Source organism: Dendrobium catenatum, unplaced genomic scaffold, assembly GCF_001605985.2.
Source record: "Dendrobium catenatum unplaced genomic scaffold, ASM160598v2 fragScaff_scaffold_1328, whole genome shotgun sequence".
Classification (NCBI taxonomy): Eukaryota; Viridiplantae; Streptophyta; class Magnoliopsida; order Asparagales; family Orchidaceae; genus Dendrobium; species Dendrobium catenatum.
The window spans coordinates 125,728-145,859 of record NW_021319790.1 but is presented as its reverse complement, the minus strand read 5'-3'; the positions used below and the strand labels follow the sequence as shown (position 1 = coordinate 145,859).

At 33.4% G+C, this 20,132-nt stretch overlaps 1 protein-coding gene across 1 annotated transcript; it reads right to left on the bottom strand.

Moving 5' to 3' along the window:
- Nucleotides 1–4,853: 4,853 nt before the first annotated feature.
- LOC114580820 lies at nucleotides 4,854–18,113 on the bottom strand. The gene is made up of 7 exons (XM_028699510.1): nucleotides 17,234–18,113; nucleotides 16,997–17,116; nucleotides 14,523–16,906; nucleotides 7,083–7,199; nucleotides 6,504–6,996; nucleotides 6,172–6,413; nucleotides 4,854–5,066 (listed from the first exon to the last, which is right to left on the bottom strand). Exons 1-7 carry the CDS (start codon nucleotides 18,111–18,113, stop codon nucleotides 4,854–4,856), a joined length of 4,449 nt encoding a protein of 1,482 aa, XP_028555343.1.
- Nucleotides 18,114–20,132: the final 2,019 nt, after the last annotated feature.

Below are 20,132 nucleotides of genomic sequence, written 5' to 3'. Positions count from 1 at the left end.
AATCAACATTCATCAAGAGTTAATAATTCACATTTATAGGGTAGTGAATCATCATCCTATTTTGATAGGAGGTTGAAATCAAAAAATAAGACAACCTTATTATTTAGGGAGGAAGGTTTAATGACCTAAAATGGTTGCCACATTAAATGCATTCATTTCTCACAAAAATAATGAAGATGAGGAAAGAACGAAGAATGATAAATCTATAGATGAATCATTATCTATCAGAGAATACACTTTAAAATACAGTCTTGTTGACCTACACAATGTGATAGGAAGATTGATTAAAGAAATGATGGATCATTTGAAGGGGATTATTATATGGATAAAGATATAATGTGAAAATTAATTCATAAGATAATAAGATTTATAGTAGTATCTTAACATTCTCGACACTAGGCCTGACTAAATTAAGATTTAAGGCTTGAGTCTTGAATTACAAACACCACCAAAGCTTTTTATTGCTTTAGAAAAATGAAGGTGATTTATTGATTCTCCAATGGTTATCATCTTCCTCTTTTCTAGGAGGTTTTAGCTTTAGTTTTGTTGCTTTTTTGCTTTATTGTGTTGGCTTTTACTGATTTTTCATTGCATCTTGTCAATTTCCATTGACTTAGCTTTTTTTTTTTTTTTGAGGATTTTGGGTAATGGAGACTTCATCATCATCAATACCTTTGACTACTTCTTCATCCACAAAGTTTGGATTTAGTCCAAACTTCTTTTAAAGGTTTTTTGACTATGATGTTCGATGAAAAAGTTGTCTCTTAATTATTAACACCATTTGCTTTCACTTTAGTTAAAAAATTTTGGCTAAGGTGATCAAATCATGAAATCATTTGCAAGTTCTTTTTTAATCTGAACTTTTAAGTTCCTTTTCCATTAGTTTGTTGGAATGACTTAACATTGTGATTCAACTCATAGATTATTGTTGAATTGGGTGATGCCACTTTACCAAAGATTTATCCAAATAACCTAAAGGAAAAAAATTGGGTGTCAACACTTTACCTCCTTTGAATAGTAAATATGTGCAAGAAACTAATATTCCAATTGAGAATAGCTCTCAACCCGATCAAGTTCCTTAGGATCAGCAAACTACTATGAATGGTCATAGAGTTTCACCAAACTTGGAACATGTTGACAATCTTAAATTTATCACAGAAGTATTTAAACCATCACCTTCTAAGGGAGTGTTAAAAAGTTCTTGCTATTTTCCATTTCTACTAATGAAACTGATAATGTTGATCAACAAATGGCAGCAACTTATTTTGAGCATAAAAATATTTTATATATATTGCAATTGCCCTATAATACTAACCAAAACCTTTTTGAATTTGATTTAATTATGAACAACAATGAAAGTTCTAATCATGACTCATCTTAGCCCAAATTGAAATATTAGGATAATATGGCTGAGGGTACTTTGGAAGAAGGGGAACTGTCTCAGGATGATATGGATGAATGTGCTCTCATTATTGATAAGGACATGGGCAATGGTAGTAAGGACTGTACTCTCATCTCACAAAATGGTCATAATATTATTAGCTTATCGAGTTTTGATGACTATTAGATGGCTAATGATAATGATTTTCTTAAATTTTAGAGTAAGAGGAATAAGCAAAACAAGAATATTTTTTCTCAATATACTAAAATTACAAAAGCTCAAACTAGTAATTTACATTTTAATATTTAAGTTTATTATTTTTAATGTTAGGGGCATTGGTTATCCTTCTCCTTCATTGGAGGAAGTTAAACATATTATGTTTTTTGTGAATTTAGATTCTATTGCTAGTCTATATGGGTTTACTACTAAATTCATTCAAAAGACTTAGAAAATTTTGTGCTCTGATTCATTTGGGGCTAATTTAGATTATTTTTGTAGGAATTCCATTCATAATTTTTTTCTTTAACTTTTATCGTGCTTATTCCTAAGAATAATGACATTAATAATTGGGATGACATTAGGCCTATTAGTTTGTGCTCTTTTTTCAGCAAGGTTATTTCTAAGTTTTTTATGAATTGCTTAACTCCTTTACTCTCTAAAATGATTTCCCCTAATCAAATTGGTTTTGTTATTCGTTGAGCTATTTATGAAAACATCTTACTTACTTAAAAAATTATTCATGGTCTTGATATTAAGGTGAGAGGTGGTAACATTATTTTGAAATTAGACATTGGAAAAGTTTATGATAATATAAACTGGATCATTCTCGACATTATTTCATAGTTATGTGGTTTTGATTTTGTTTTTATTAACCTTATCAAAAATTGCATTGAAAAATCCTATTTTTTGGTGTTTGTCAGTGGTAAATGACTTGGCTCTTTTAAGTCTTCTCACGAGATAAGAAAAGGTGATCCTCTTGCTCTGGCAACTTTTATTATTGTTGGTTAGTATTTATCTAGAGTGCTTAACCATATTTTTGAGAATAATCATAATCTTTACTTCAAAATTATGGGTAATTTTCCTATCTCTCAATTATGTTTTGCCGATGATGTTATTATTTTTACTAATGGCTATTTAAATATAGTATATAATGAGCATTTTAAATAAGTTTGAAACTTCTAGCAGTCTTTATCTTTATAAAAGTAAGAGTGGATTTATTGCCACTAAGAACATCCATCATAACTGTATTAATTCCATTAAGCTACCATTGGTTTTGTGCAAGGAACCCTTTTTTTGAAGTATCGTGGGATTCCTCTTTTTGAAAGTAGAAAGAAAGCTTTCCTTTTTGATGATTTGTTTACTTTGATGTAGAATAAGCTTACTTCTAGGGAATTCAAATTATTACATTTTGGTGGTACATTAATTCATATAAAAAATGTTCTTTGTTCCTTACATATGTCTATTTTTCAAACTATTTAACCAACCAATTTTATTTGAAATAGAATCGAAAAGCTCTTCAATAATTATTTTTAACATAACACCAATAATAATTCTATAAGCATTTGGTTGGCTTGGAGTAAATGTTGTGGGGTGTTAGATGAAGGTGCTTTGGGTTATAAGAACATGAATGATTTAGCTCATGCAATTTCCATAGAGTTGTGGTTTAACTTTTGAGTTCAAAGTTTCCTTTGGGCTAAGTTCATGACTGCCATGTACTGTGTTGATAAGCATCCTACTATAAGTAGCTACAATAAGGGTGATTCTAGAGTTTGAAAGAGACTTTATAGTATTAAGTGGGAAGTTGAACATCTTATTATTTGGGGTCTTGTTTGCTATAATGTCTTTTTTTCCAAGATTGTTGGTTTATTAAACATTCTATCTATTCGCTTTTTAACACTATTTTTACTATTATTGTTAAGGTTTATTCCTTTATCTCTGCTAATAGTTAGGATTATGATAAACTTGTTGAAGCTCTTCCTAACTTTATCATTAAAAAAAATTTACATTTTCCTATTAATCTTTATTTTGAGGATTACTTTTTTTTTTAAATTTGTCTAAGAATGCTTTATTTAGCCTGAAGGAAGCTTGGAACTCTTTTAGAGTTAAGAATTATGTTAAAAATGTTTCTTCTATGATTTGACATAAAAGTATTCCTACTCCTATTGATACTTTTATTTTGAGGATTATGCATAATTTCATTCCTACCAATGAGAACTTAATTAAAAGAGGTTATATTCTCCCTTTGAAATGTCAATGTTGCTGTCACCGTGAGAACATGCATCATGTTTTAATTTTCGATCCTGTTGTAGTTAAATTTTGGACTCATTTTAATGATATCTTTAGAACCAATCATTTCACTACTAACATTTCTATTAAGTCTATGCTTAATTTGTGGTTCATTAACTCCAGAGATCATATAATGAATTTCATCTCGTCCCTTATTTTGATGTATTTTTGTCTCTAGAAATAATTAATTATTAAAAAATATTGGCATGAATCCTCATCATATTTTTAGAAATGTTAAAGACTAATTTTTGGACCTTTACTCTGCTAATCTTTTATCCTCTAATAACTTTGAAGGTGTTTTGTGGCAAAAAAAAGTGGTATTTCTCTGCATAATTATCATCAGTTTGTTGATTCCATACTGGTTTATTGGATTAAACCACATTGCAACATTTACAAACTTAATGTTAAATATTTAGTTAAAGATTTTGTTTGTGGTTATGGAGGTATAATTAGGGATGAGATTGGGAACTTAATTATTGCTTATGTTGGTCCTTTACAGAAGTGTTTGACAATTATGCTAAGCTTTCAACTATCTTACATGGCCTTAAATTATGTTTTTCTCTTGGCATATATCTAACATCTGTATTATTTTTTTTTTTGAAAAGAAATGCAATTTGTATTAAATAATGCAAACCAAAGATTCTGGATACAAGCTATTGAGAGTGAATCACCAAATCACATTCCTCCTTTAAAAGTATAACAAAGGAGGAAGGAAGTGTACTCTCACGAAATAAGTCCCAAATGAAATCATACGAAATGGCTAAGTTAGCACAATAATCTGGTAACCTATTACAATTCCTACCAACAAATTGAAAAATAACGCTATTCCAATAACCCGAGCAAAAAAAATCTTCATCTTCAATGCAACCACCTAATTTCTTCTATTTGTTGTACATGTTTTGAAGAAATTGGATCACATTTTTATTGCTCCCTCTATAATAACACCTTTAGCATTGTATAGACAATTATTCAAAACTTCCTTTAAAAGACTAAATGTATATAGCTCTACTTGTTCTAAGTCCCAATGAACACCTTAAAAGCCAAATGCATGGACAAACCTTCCTTTGTAGTCCCTTACAATACCTCCAATACCTACTCCATAGTTACTCTTCAATGAAGCATCTATATTTATTTTGTACCACACAAGTGGAGGGGAATGCCAGAAATCTGAAAACAGTCTATAGGACTAGCCAGCATCCCAGTAATCTGAGAGAACCTTGCTCCATTTATCCAATCTAACAAAGCTGATCACGCTTGCAGCAATAACTAATTCACTATGTTCAATCTTCCCATGTTTAGACTTATTCCTGTTGCTCCAAGAGTACCATAAAAAAGAGTAATACATCTTCACCATCATTGAGTACATTTCAGACATAGATTTCAGCTCCTCCATGCAATGCTGAAAAGTATTGAATAAATGAATAAGAAATCCCCATTTTCTCAGTTTACTAATTACCTTTAACAACTTCGAACAATTACTGGTCACATGATCTACATTCTCAACCTCCCCACAACCTCTTGGACATAAATTACTTATACCCAACTTCCTTTTCATAAAAAAATTTGCTGTTAGAACTGCACCTTTGCACAATCTCCATATAAACAACTCCACCCGAGCATTCAAGTTTATCTTGTGAATCCATGATTTAAGGATCCACATCTACAACCTCCTTTGCATTCACTTCCCTTATCATAGCCAAAATAGACTTCCTCGATAATTTCTTTTTCAGCTTCATGAAGTCCACATCTTCTCATTGGCAAATTTGAATATTGCTAATCAAAACCACTAGGTCCTTCCCAAAAAAAAGAAGCAACTTATCTATATTCCATCTGCCATCTTGAATAAATATGTCAAGTGTAGTTTTATCATCTTCAAAGTCAGCAACATAAGTGGGCCATCTGAGTAGACTTTTATCCAATATCCACACATCCTTCAATACGTTTATATTTATACCCCTCACCACATTCCTTCTAACAAGACTTTTAAGAGCCTTCCAACCACTAGCTATGATTCTCCATGCCAATGAACCACCCTTTAATGCTTCGTTCCTCCACCAGTCTTCACCGTATATGGCCAATAGAATTTTATTTATGAAAGAATTTGGTCTTTCTACTAGATTCAAGCAAACTTATCCCTCATTGGTTCCAAGCTAGACACAACTAAATGTAGCCCCCCATCCACCCAATGCTCTCAATTTGCACAGCTCTTCCCAAGCCACACAATGCATCCCATGTGTTCCATCTTGCTTATTCCAAATAAAATTCCTACAATGCTTATCAAATTCCGTCAACATTCTAAATGGAATAAGGGAATGAGACATTAAGAATAAGGGAAGATTATAAAAATCAATTTTTGCCAAAACTAATTTCCCAACTAAGGAAATATATCTATTCCACCAAGCATTTAATATCTTCAAAGACTTGTCCAAAAGAATTTGAAAATTTTCTTTGCTCAATCTCCTTAGAGCCATCTTGGTTCCCAAATAATCTAATTCTTCTGCCACCTTAATCCCCATGATCCTTGCAATCTTCTTCTTCCTTCTCTTCTCAACTGCCTTACCAATGATCATAGCAGATTTTTTATGATTTAACCTCTGTCCCATCCAGCCACAATAATCACTTAAAATACTCTTCACCTTCTTAATAATCTTCAACTTAGCATCATAAATTAAAAGGACATCTTCTACATAGAGAAAATGTGATACCTTCTGAACCCTTGGAGCAATCCTGATGCCTAAGTCATTGCCTTCATGGAAAAAGACATTAGAGTGAAATTGGGAACACATGATAAAAAGAAAGGGGGAGAGTGGACAACCTTGACGGAAACCACTCTTACCCATGATCCATTTGGAGAGTCCTCCATTGATTAAGATAGAAAACCTTGGCTCCATAATGCATTCCATCACCAAATTCATGAACTTCTTTGGAAAGCCCATTATGCTCATCATCTTATAAAGGGTCTTCCAACACATGCTGTCGTAGACTTGTTCCCTGTCCAACTTGATAGCTACCATACCTACACCTGATTTAGAAATCCTGATCTTATTGAACAACTCCTGAGCCAGCAATAAATGATCCAATATACTCCTCCCTTTAACAAAAGAAACTTGCTCTTCTAAGATAACCTTGGGAATAACTAACAATAGCCTGTTCAACAAAACCTTAGCCACAATTTTATAGATAGAGTTACACAAGCTTATAGGATGAAAACCAGTAGGAGAGACTGGGTTACTTATTTTAGGAATAAGCACAACAAGAATGTCCTTCCATTCCCTGCACATTTTACCAGTACCAAAGAATCTTCTCACTGCTTTGACACACATTATTCCCTATAATACTCCAATAAGTTTTTTTTTTTAAAAAAGGTTATGCCATCATAACCAGGGGATTTGTTACTACCCAACCCTTTGATTACCTCCAATATCTCCAAATCTGAAATATCTACATTCAAACCTCTTATATCTGGATCATCCAAAACTGCTCTCGGGACAGGCCAGTTATCCACACAGCAACCCCTTTCTTTCCACTTATCCTGGAAGAAATTGAAGAATACAACCTGCAGCTCCTCAGGCTCCTCGGTGAGATCTCCATTTTAATTTATAACTTGAGAAATCCATTTCCCACTTCTCCTAGCATTTGAAAATGAATGGAAAAAATTAGTAATAGTGTTCCCATCCTCAATCCACTTCGCCTTTGCTCTTTGCTTCCACTAAGTATTCAACAGGGCAAGAATCACATTAAGCTCCTTGACTTTTGATCTCAACACCCAAAACTTCTCTTCACTTAACCAACCCATACTAGCTTCTTCTTCTTGAATCTGAAATATTTCCTCTTTCAGTTTCTCCTTTTCCTTAGATAAATCCTTTACTTTAGCCTTGCCCCAATAATACAAATCCTTCAAAGCTTTCTTACATTTTTTATTAAGGATTTCCATATCATCTCCTTGAAATTCTTTACTCCATACTTTAGCGATATTGTGTACCGAAGCTTTATAAGAAATCCAAACATCTTCAAAATTTAGAATCCCTCTTCTTTTTGTAGATGACTCAAAAATTTTCAGCACTATTGGATAATGGTCTAAAGCTACTCTGGCTAAGTGTCTCACCACTGCTACCTGAACACAATTGATAACCAAGGAATTGAGCAAACACCTGTCCAACCTCTCAAGAATTCGGCCTCCTCCCATTTTATTATTACACCAAGTGAATATTGGTCCAACAATCCCCACTTCATGCAAGTCATTCCCATTCATAAAATCAACCATCTCCTTAGGACCTTGTGAGAACACAAACTTCCTTCCACCTCTCTTGTCCTATCGAGACAATATACAATTGAAATCACCCCCAACGATCAAAGGGACCTTTTTATTAGCCACATCTTGTATACTACCCCAAAACCCTCTCCTCTTCAAAACCTCCTTACTCCCATAGACAGTAAAAATCATACACACCCCTTTATTGAAAACATTAAGGTCCCCAATGACACATTATTCTGACTTCTTTAGTACTTAAAAAGAATCCAAATTTGATCTCCACAATACCATAATACCTCCAGATAAACCGTCTGACGGTAGAAGAAAGAAATCCTAATCAAGCCCCAAAACTTTCTCAAAGGAAACGATGTCAAAAGCATTGATCTTAGTTTCCATCAACCCCACAAATAGAATATCATGATCTATAATAAACTCCTTAAGATATATAGAGGCCACTTTTTTCTTGGCCCCTCTATAATTCCAAAAGGCTAAGGAATTTATTAATTCAATCTAGGGGATGAGGCCCCTTCCCTCCTTTTGCTCCCACCATGATTCAAATTCCTACCACGAGTAATATTCTTGATTGGCCCAAGCGACCTTAGCTCTCTTACAAGCATCACCTTATTCACCTCCCCAATAGTACCACCATCCCTAACCAAACCACTTCCTGATCTATTCCTGTCATAACCCTCTAGACAACTCATCTCCATTGTCTTTCCAACAATACTACTTCATATCCAGCCATACCAATCTCCCCTTCTATTACATCTTCCTTCATCATATCACCATTAACCATATTCAAAATATCAAATTTTTTAACTAAATTTGATATATAGGAAAAATCAGGTTTAGTGATTATACCTAATTCTCCAACAGAATTATTTTCACATTTGTCAAGGGCCCTTCCTTTTCCTCCGCAAACAGAAAATAAAAAGACATAAGATTTATAGTGGTTCGATTAAACACGATCTACATCCACTCACTGAAGTTTCCCACTTCAGGTATTGTACTATTACCAATTAGTGTCTCTCCTTTTGCCCCAACAGCAAGGTGGAGAAGCCTTCACAAAAACTCTCTTCCACCACTAACTAGTGCGGTAGAGAACTGTCATCCTTTTACACCCTCTAAGTGTAGGCAGAGTACCTCCCGCTGTTCACACTCTCCAAGTGTAGGCAGAGAACCTTTCATCCTTTCACACTCTCCAAGTGTGGGCAGAGAATTTGTAATTTAAAAAAATTTCCCTCATAAAATTTTAAACCGATTCAAATTTTTTAATGAAGTTTTTGAAAAAGATTTTTCAACCAAAAATCACATAGAATCAGTAAAGTAAATAAGCGACAGAAAATAAAAAGACATAAGATTTATAGTGGTTTGATTAAACACGATCTACATCCACTCACTTAAGTTTCCCACTTCAGGTATTATACTATTACCAATTAGTGTCTCTCCTTTTGCCCCAACAGCAAGGTGGAGAAGCCTTCACAAAAACTCTCTTCCACCACTAACTAGTGCGGTAGAGAACTTTCATCCTTTTACACCCTCTAAGTGTAGGCAGAGTACCTCCCGCTGTTCACACTCTCCAAGTGTAGGCAGAGAACCTTTCGTCCTTTCACACTCTCCAAGTGTGGGCAGAGAACCCTTCATCCTTTCACATTTCTCCAAGTGTAGGAAAAGAACCTTCCCGCTGTTCACACTCCTCGAGAACCTTCTTACTACTGAACCAGATATCCTTGACAAGATCTTCCCACGAGAAATCTTAAAGGGCAAGAGAAAAGAGTGAAGTAATAATAATTCACAAATGAATATCCTTACCTTTGAGTATCAAGTGAGCACTTCACGCTTCAGTAGTAAGAAAATCCTTCAAACACTCTCTCACACTCTCTCCTTTAATATCTCTTCAATTTGCACGAAGACCAGTGGACAAAAAGATTACAAGATAGTTTTAATTAGACCTTTTACAAGAAAGACATGAAAAACTGTCCAAAAACTATAATTTTTTAATTCTGTACGTACTCGATTGTCCCGTACGATCGTAATTCGTACATACGAACAGTGTAAAAATTGTTGTGCACGAACTCAATGTATATTGGTACGAAATAACTTCGTACCCAATTATCATCCCATACGAATATAGTTCGTCCGATACGAACAGTTATTTCCAAACTTCGTTGGAAGATAACTACAGGACGGTCCAAAAATTTAAGGAACAGAGGACATCGTCCTGGGATGATGGTACAAGTTCTTCTGGATGATTAGTTCAAGTCAAGGGTCCAAACAACATCATCCTTAGATGATTGGAACAATTCGTTTGGATGATTAATTATGTCATGGATTCAGAGGACATCGTCCAGGGACGAATAGGACATTTCATCTGGATGAACAGTATAAAGTGAGAATCTAGAGGACATCATCCAGGGATGAATGAGACAATTCATCCAGATGAATAGTTCAAAGTGAGAATTCAGAGGACATCATCCAGGGAAAAATGGGACAATTCATCTAGATGAATAGTTTAAAGTGAGAATCTAGAGGATATCGTCTAGGGATAAATGGGACAATTCGTCTGGACGATCAGGACTTAGAAAATTTTCTCGTTTATTGCTCATTCCATTGCTCATTGAGGGGTATAACTGACCTGATCGTCCCGTACGATCAGTATAAGAAATTTTGACTTTTAAACATCTCCCCCAGTGTGTGTGTGCTTAGTTACTCAATTATAATCACACTCTCTCTAACTCAAAAAATGAATAAAATACAGACTCCTAAATACAAAATATTTTAATCAGATCTTTATTTGAAGTCTTCAACTATATGGAGTATTATTTTCTTGAAATATTAGTGCACACAAGAGCCAAAATTACTTCATCCAAAATGTGTTAGGAGAAATTAATAATCAATACAATAATATCTGGAATCATCAAAATAACAAGTTACTAGAATATAAAGTATGCAAAATGCTAAGTAGCAACTCTCTTAACAATCTCCTCCTCTTTGATGATGGAAAAATAATTATTGTTTGTATAAGTTTCAAATTTCTAAGTATCTCCTAAACTCCCCCTGAATTAATAAGCATGTGAGAATAAGGAGCATTTGAACATAAAAAAAAAATTAAAATTTTTAACACACAATCACTGAAACACACACAATAAACAACGATAAAAAAAATGCAATGAACAAATACAATGATAATTTAAATACGAACAATATTTTCTCCCCCTTTTTGACAATAGTAAAAAGTGAAGAAGAAATAGAACAATACAGAAATGTTAGAAGTCATATGAAGAGCCTTGGATAGTTGATCTTTTGAAAGAGATTGAGATATATTTGCAAATAAAAAAAAAGTTCATTAGTGAAATAGAAGGATTCATATGATTTAAGAAGAGATATAACATAAACAAGAAAAAAATTATCAAAAACATGAATCAATTTAAATAATGAGATAAACAAAATCATTACAAAGTAGATGAATGTAAAATTTGTATATTTCAAATTTGAATATCAAATAAAATCATATAAAGATTAATTGGAATTAAAAGATTAGGGAAAGAATCAATTACCACTTATGGCGCTTTGTGCATCTTTTCGATATTTATGGCATATTTTGTGCATCTTTTATATTTTTGGGCTAATTTTATGCATCTTTTTCAATTTGTGAACCATTGCGTATTCTTTTGATATTTTGTACATTTTTAAGTGTAACCTTGATCATTCCAAAATCAATAATCTAAATTCTCAAATTTCTCTAAGAACAATAATATTTATATTGATAAGAGAAATAAAAAAATAAGAAAATATCATAATTGCAATAATAATATAAAAATTATATTAGTCTAACAAGAGACATGAGATTGACATTCTTAACTAAATTAAGTTATAATCACAACTTAAATTTAAAAAAAAAAATAGATTTTTCTAATAAATTCTATTTTATGTTGCAATTTGAGATATAGCACTTATAAGATCAAATATTTTAAGGATGATCATATAGGCTAACACACATTTTAGAAATGAAATAAAAAACACTAAACCAAGACATGATAACTTTTATTTCCATAATAAAAGATATTACATCAAGTACGATTGATATCAATAAACATATTTTTCAAAACACTAAATAAGAACTAACAACACAAAACATTACATAACATGACATAAAATATAAAAACATAACAGCTAATAATCACACAACATCACATCTGGTACAGAGAATCAAATAGAAATACAATCATCACTCTGAAGGACCCTGATTTGGAGGAGGCAGAAGAGGGTTGAAGAAGTTGAAATAGTTACTCATAATAGCCATAATCTTGTTAACTGAATCAAACTGACCTCTAACCCAATCCATATCCTGCTGATGTTGATAGTCCTGCTGCTAAAGATGAGTTTCAATTTGATCAAAATATTGATCAAAATGACTCTCAAGCCGATCAAATCGCTGGACCATATCCTTAAAATTTAGAGTACCAGAAGGTTCAGGTGGAGGTCCTCTTCTTTCTCCCTCTGAATCACTACTTATTACATGTGGATCTTTATTAAAGATTGCTTGGAAAGATTAATCATTATAGTAGCTCTTATAGATTTTGAACTAGATGAACTAGGTCATATTTCTTCTCTAGAATGTAGGTCACAAGATGTCCTAAGGCTATATTTTTTCCTTTTGTGGGAGACATGGCCAATCTCAGAAAGTCCATAAAAGTAATCAATGATCAGTTGGGCTTCATTTATTGGTTCACTTGTCATAGTCAAATAAGTCACTATAGAAAGAAGAGGTGTGATATTTACTCTATCACCAACTTTAGGAATAATGGAAGTTCGAAGAATATGTTGGATGATACGGGCATTACGGTTAAGAGAGGATACCTTAGTAAAATGGCTTGCTTCACTACATCCTCTAATGACTTGATTTATTACAGTCCAGTCAAAGTTGGTGGAGGAGGCAAAAGTGTGGGCTCTATTTCCTTGAGTCCTTAAGTTTAAAAATATTTCTAAGTCTTCTTTAATGATCTCCACTTTCTTCTTAAAAACGTATGATATAATCACAGTTTGGTCTGAGTTGAAGGACATATCGGCAAGGAAGTAATGGAAAGTCTCCTTGTTGTAGAGATGGATCAAAGTGAGAATAAGACCAAATTGGGTAGAAGAAAAAAGGTGCATTACCTTAAAAGTGAGTTGTTCTTTGAGAAGGACTCTAGAGGGAGTGATTTTGGCAGATGCAAATCTAGGGAAGGACTCCTCATTTACTTTGGACAGAAAGTTATCTCGTAAAATTTTAGGGGGGTCCCTTAGCAAGAACCTTTTGCCTTTTGCTTGAACTAGCCATGGAGAAGATCTAGGAGAATGAAAGATTGAAAGTGATTTTTGAGGGGATGAAGTTTGAGTTCATAACCTTTCAATTTAAAGAGAAAATGATTATTTCGTACGAACGAAAAAATTTCATTCCATACGAATTTGGGTTCGTACGTACAAAAAATATTTTGCCTGGATGAATGAATGGGTCCAAAAAAGAAATGGCTTTTCTTAAGCATGTAAGTTATGAGGCATCTTTTTGTACAAACTTTTGACCAAAATGATCGTACAGAGGTAGAGGTGTTCATCCGGGATGATCAATTATTTAAGATCATTTTAGTGACAGTTTGAAATGTCCCCTACAGTGAATCCCCACAAATTCGTATGTACGAATGGAATGTTCGTACGTACGATCAAAAAAAAAAAAAAAAAAAAAAAACTTATCTTATCCGTATAACCATCTACAAGCGTACATACGATTAAATATATATCATTCGGACGATCATGATGATTGTACAGACGAATGGTGATATGAAAAACTAAAAAACTGCATGCAAACCGTTCAAATCGACAATTAATATGCTACACACTTTGTCCTATAATAAATTAATATCGTACAGATGATATACAGTTAAATTTCCAAGTCAATATTCCAAATCATGAATCTAGATGTGAGAGAACACAAAACAAAACAGACAGAAGTTTGCAAAATTAAACATGAACCAAACTATAATAAAAAAAATATATAAAGAAAATCACAAAATCAATAGACACATAACACACTAACAAAAACAAACAACAATATTGCAGAATCATTTTAATTAAGCATTCAAATCAATCACACCAAGCCTTGTTCTTAATGTACTGAAAGTATCAAAGGCTAGTGGTTTTGTAAAATGTCTACAAATTGATTTTCTATTGTAACATGAATGAGTTCAATTTCTCCTTTGGATACATGATCCCTTATGACATGATGCCTGATGTCTATATATTTGGTTCTTTTTTTTTTTTGAAGAAAGCAATTTAATGCATTAAAAATCAAAGAAACTAATTACAAGTAATAAAAGGATCACATTCCTCGATAAGGTTCCATAATAAGGAAGGAATGTTTTCCAAAGAGAAACTATCAAAATAAAAACTATCATCTAAAGCAAGGGTAGCACAACAATTAGCTACCTTATTACAATTTCTAGAAACATAATGAAAAATTACCTTATTGAAATCCTTTAATAAGCAAAGATCCTTATAAGACCATCTATCCATTAGCCATTTATTCTTCTTCTTCAAAGAATCATGAATGAAATTGATAATATTTACATTATCACTCTCCACAATAATTCCTTTGCATTCAAGCATCCAATCACAAAGGAAGTCCTTGGCCGCAAAAACTGCATCAAGCTCCAATTGAGCTATATTCCAATGAGTTCTCTTTTTCCCAAAAGCACTGATGAATCTTCCCATGTGATCACGGAAAATGCCTCCAATCCCAGCTTGATTGGATCCAAGTAGAGAAGCATCCACATTGATTTTAATCCAATCCTTTGGAGGGGGGCACCAAGGATGAAGGGACTCCCTAGGGAGATTAGTGCCCCAACTTACAAGAAAAGGATTAACATTGGAGGTAGCCAAATAAAGAGCATTAGCTGCAACTAAAGAGCTCGGTATAGCAGTTTTTTGGTGCTGAATTTCATTTCTATTCTTCCATGACAAGTAAACAATTGTGCAATAGAGTTTCACCATTCCAGAATTTTGAACCGTTAGAGCCTTTAAACTATGCAAACAATCATCCAAAGAATTGAAGAAAGGTATTTGAATACCCCATTCACGAATTCTCATGATTACCTCAATCAAGTATTTACAATTAACCATGATATGCTCATAAGACTCAATGGAATCACAACCTCTAGCACAGTTTATAAAATCTGAAATTTTTCGGTTCTTGAAAAAAACATTAGTTGGGATTCCCTTTTTGCCAAGTCTCCACCAAAAAGTTTCCACCTTCTTGTTTAGTTTTAGCTTCATCAACCAATTAAAGAACCCATATTCATCATCACTTAATCTATTAGAGACAACATATTCAAAAGAGAGAGCTGAAACGGTCTTGCCCGAGCACCAATTAATCAATTCAATGTTGTCATCAACCTCTATATCAATGCTGATTTGGGAAATGATCTCAATAATTTCTTGATGGAAAGCTATTTGCAATTTGAAATAATTCCAATCTCCATTGTTTAAAAGGAACTCACTAATTGTGGCATTCTCAAGATAAACACAATTGATAAAAGTGGGCCAACGGTTTAAACATTTATCATGCAACCAAGTATCATTCAAAACATTGATACTCTTTCCATTGCCAATGTTCCACCTAGCAATATTCTTCAAAGCCTTTCCTCCATCTAAAAGGATATGCCAAGCACTAGAGCCAGTTTTACGGTGAGCTTCATGTAAAATGTCATCCCCATATTTGTGCTTCATGGTTTTGTGAAATAAAGAGTCCGGTTTTTGAAGAAAATTCCAAGCCACATTGGATCTAAGAGATCCAATTCTAGATAAAGGGGAATGTAAACCCAACCCACCAAATTTCTTTGGTTTACATATCTCATCCCAAGCCACATAATGAATACCCCTATCACCATTTTGTTTATGCCAAATAAAGTTTCTACAAAGCTTTTCAAGTTCAAGAAGAACTCTCTTGGGAATTAAAGAATTTGTAATGAGATAGTTTGGCATAGAAAGTAAAGAGCTCTCAATAAGAACAATTTTACCTCCCAAGGAAAGAGATTTCCTGCTCCAAGCATTTAACCGATCCAAGACATTGCCAATTAGCTCCTGAAAATCAGCAATTTTAAGTCTTCTAAGAGCCATCTTCACACCAAGATAAATCATTTCCTTCACCATTTTAATGCCCAGCAAATTGGTGATTTTCTTCCTCATTTTCTTTCTTACATTTTTCCCAAATAAAATCTGGGATTTGTTAAGATTAACTCTTTGGCCAGACCAATTGCAAAAGTCCTCCACAATTTTCTTCATCAACTTTGCCAAAGAGGAAGTGGCATGAGAGAAAATTAGAACATCATCAGCATATAACAAATGAGTAATCCTAGGTCCTCCAGAAGAGATTTGAATACCAAGATTTTGACCTCTTTGATTAATAGCATTTGACAACAGTTGGGAACATAAAATAAAGAGATAAGGTGAGAGTGGACATCCTTGACGAAATCCACTATAAGCCTTAATCCAATTTGAATTAGAGCCATTAATAGAAATAGAGAATCTCACCTCAGTAACACATTCCAGAAGCAAATTAGAAAAGTAGTTGGGAAAGCCATACCAAATAAGAGTGTGATGAAGAGTGGCCCAACCCATACTATCATATGCTTGCTCCATATCAAGTTTGATAGCCATAGCTCCTTTTTTATGCTTGGAAACTTTGAACTTATGAAACATCTCTTGAGCTAAGAGACAATGTTCAGAAATAGATCTACCAGGTATGAAAGCCATCTGCTCTTCTGAGACCAATCTAGAGATAATCTTCTTTAATCTATTTACAAGCATAGAAGCAATAATTTTGTAGTTCATTTGACAAAGGCTAATGGGACGGAAATTTGCTGGAACCAAAGGATTTTTAATTTTAGCAATCAAGATAATAAGAGTATCCTTCCATTCTCTACACATTCTACCAGTTAAGAAGAAGTTGTTAACTGCATTCCATAAAGTGTCCCAAACAATGCTCCAAAAGCTTTTGTAAAAAGAGGAAGTAATCCCATCTATGCCAGGGGATTTATTATTACCTTGCTGGAAAACCGAGCTCTTCAAGTCTTCAACCGTGAAAGCTTCATTAAGCATAGAGTTATCATCCACCATAATTTTCTGATTTTGTAAAACTGTTGGCCAATCCGTCAGCTTGCACTCTTTAAATTGCCATTTTTTTTCAAAGAAATCAAAGAAGACTTTTTGGATTTGATCTTCATCAACTACTAACTCATTGGTTTCATCCTTTATTTGATTAATTCTGTTTCCACTATTACGGGCAGTAGCAAAATTGTGGAAAAGTTTAGAGTTCATATCACCTTCTTCATGCCATATAGCTTTTGCTCTTTGGTTCCACCAAGTAGATAACCTTCTTAAAGTGACATTGAATTCATGAACTTTAAACCGAAGCAATTTGAGATCCTCCTCATTCCAATCTTCACCCAAAGCCTCCTTCTTTTGAAGTTCTTCAATCTCTTCCTTCAGTTTTTCTTTCAGATTATTCAGATTTTTACATTTGTTTCTACTCCAAAAAAACAAAGCTTTTAGAGTTCTATTGGTCTTCTTTTGAAGAATTTCACTCTCATTCCCCACATCTTTCTTTTTCCAAGCATAATTAACAATGCTCTTACAAGCTGGATAAGATCTCCAAGTGTCTTCAAATCTGATAATCTTGGACTTGATTCTCAATTCAGTATCCAATTTAAGAAGAATTGGACTATGATCAGAAGCAATTCTAGCAAGGTGTTTAGTAATGGCTAAAGGAACTTTCTGAATAGCTGAAGAGTTTAAAAGACAACGATCTAGCCTCTCCCAAATCCGAGAGGTCCCCTCTTTATTATTACACCAAGTAAACCTTGGTCCAATGTAGCCAATGTCATGGAAATCATAGTTCACCATAAAGCTTTTCATCTCTTTAGGACCTTTAGAAAAAAGAAATCTTTTACCTCCTCTTTTATCTTCTTTGCTTAGAATACAATTGTAGTCACCTCCAATAATTGAGGGAGTGGAATCCTCCATCCAATCTTCAAGTTGTTTCCAAAGTTTACCTCTATCCACACAAGTTCTACTACCATAGATAGTAGCAATTCTCCAAGTTCCCAAAGTAGGAATTAAGAGGTCACCAATAATAGCTTGAGAAGAAGTATCTTTAACCATAAAAGACACCAATTTCATATTCCAAAGTACCAAAATCCCACAGAAGAACCAATGGTCGGATGATGCCAATACTCCCAATCCTTTCCAATAAAGCAGTCAATATCCTTTCTAGTAAAATTTGAGACCTTGGTCTCCATAAGACCAATAAAGAAGACATTATGATCCCTCACTAACTCCTTCAAATATAGGGAAGCTTCTTTCTTTCTAGCTCCCCTACAATTCCAAAACAAGACAGAATTCATTTAAACAATTAAAGGGGATTTCTCCCCAATAAAGGAACTCCTTCTTCCATCTCTTTTTTTCTTTTTGAAATCAGGTTCAACCGGCCCAAGATAAGTCTTCAACTATCTGGAGTATGATTTTCTTAAAATGTTAGTATAGACAAATAATAAAAGCAATATTTCTAATATATGTTAGGAGAAATAGTAATCAATTAATAATATTTTGAAATCATCAAAAACACATAGGATATGAAAACATAGTTATGAAAACTAAGTTGCAATATAAGGAAACATTTATTTGGTTAATTTTCTTTGGGAGAATTTAATTTTTGGAATTTTATTCTTGAAATTAACCACATTATTATGGATAATACGTAACTCTGAGAGGCAAAGATATCATTCCCCAATGGGTTAAGGTAGCAAAACTAAAAGTTTTATCCTGACAAAGAATGTCAAATTCATGAACTAACTACATATGACCCAAAAGGGTCAAAATGGTGTTCTATCAGTATTTCACTATTATTATCTTGATGAGAGATAATTAATATCATATTCAAAGAATTAGAACAAAACATATATCTTCACACTAGAATAAAATATCGTTTATGATCAATCATCTAAATATAACGATAATGATCATCGTTGATTTTGATTTTCACAAATGAAATTTATTGAGTTTTAAAATTTGATCGTGTTTTAAATCACTTATGAGCATCAGCCCTTGTAGTTAATTACATTATAAGAAACCATAGTTTTATATGAAAACTCTTGATTAAAAAAATGACAGAATTTTTTAAAGGATTCTGAAGGACTAATATCAAAGGATTGAAACTGCAATTTGGACATTGAGTGGGTCAAATTTGAACAATTATTTATTGGAGTCAAATGATGAAAGGTAAGAGTTTTGAGATTTTGAAACATTTTAGAAACACCCCAGCCTTCCAAATGTGTTGGGCTTTAAATTTAGAATTGAAGAGAATTTTAATTCAAGTTATTAATTTATTAGAATTGTAAGATTATATTCCAAAAAGTGCGGACTTAATATTTTGGGTCTGCCCTAGATCCTAAGTCTAATTTGGGCACTGAATGATAGTAGCCCGAGCCTAGCTAATTAAGTACAATCTGAACTTACCTCGGCCTAGATTGGGGAGCCAGCTAACCTCTTAGGCGCTTAAAATCCATGCATTTAGTTATTAGTGAAAGAGTGGTATGGATATTATTTGATTAAGTTTGTGGAATTAGGGCAGACATCTTAGATCATAATTGGCCCCTTAACACATGTAGGATAATTTGATGCTTGAAATAAAATGTAATTAAAATTTTGACTCATTTAATTAGTTTTTAATATAATGCATGTTAATCGACTTGATGAATGCATAAAATTGAATATGGAGCATATTTAAAAAGGCTTAAAAATATATTTTTCCCTAGGGATTGCATAATATCCCCTTGACAGGATTACACCTAAATAGTTCAGGTGGTATGCCAGAACCCACAAGTAGAGAGGTGCCTAATAAGGAAGATGAATTCAACTTGATCTTTGCTAAAGGCTATCTTGATGTCCTTCGGTTTCGACCAAGCATCAACAATCTCGTTCTTGTTTCCCAAGCTGTCCGCCATACCCAGATTATCCTTTACAGATAAAGGATCTTCCGTCGTCTTCAATAGATCATCAGTCTTCAGCCCGATACTATCAGCATTCCAATTTTCCATTACCAGAACATTCTTCTCCATATTCCCCTCCTTCAGATCAAGAATTCCAGAAAAATTGTTAACCCATAAAACCAGATTTTCCGGC

Coding starts and splice junctions, on each gene's coding strand:
- LOC114580820 (XM_028699510.1), bottom strand. CDS start 18,113: ATGGTTAAAGATACTTCTTCTCAAGCTATTATTGGTGACCTCTTAATT. Junction 7,200..14,522: donor TTATTGTGGAGAGTGATAAT/GTAAATATTATC, acceptor AATTTCTTCCAG/GATAAGTGGAAAGAAAGGGG. Junction 6,997..7,082: donor CAGATTTGGAGATATTGGAG/GTAATCAAAGGG, acceptor GGAGTATTATAG/GGAATAATGTGTGTCAAAGC.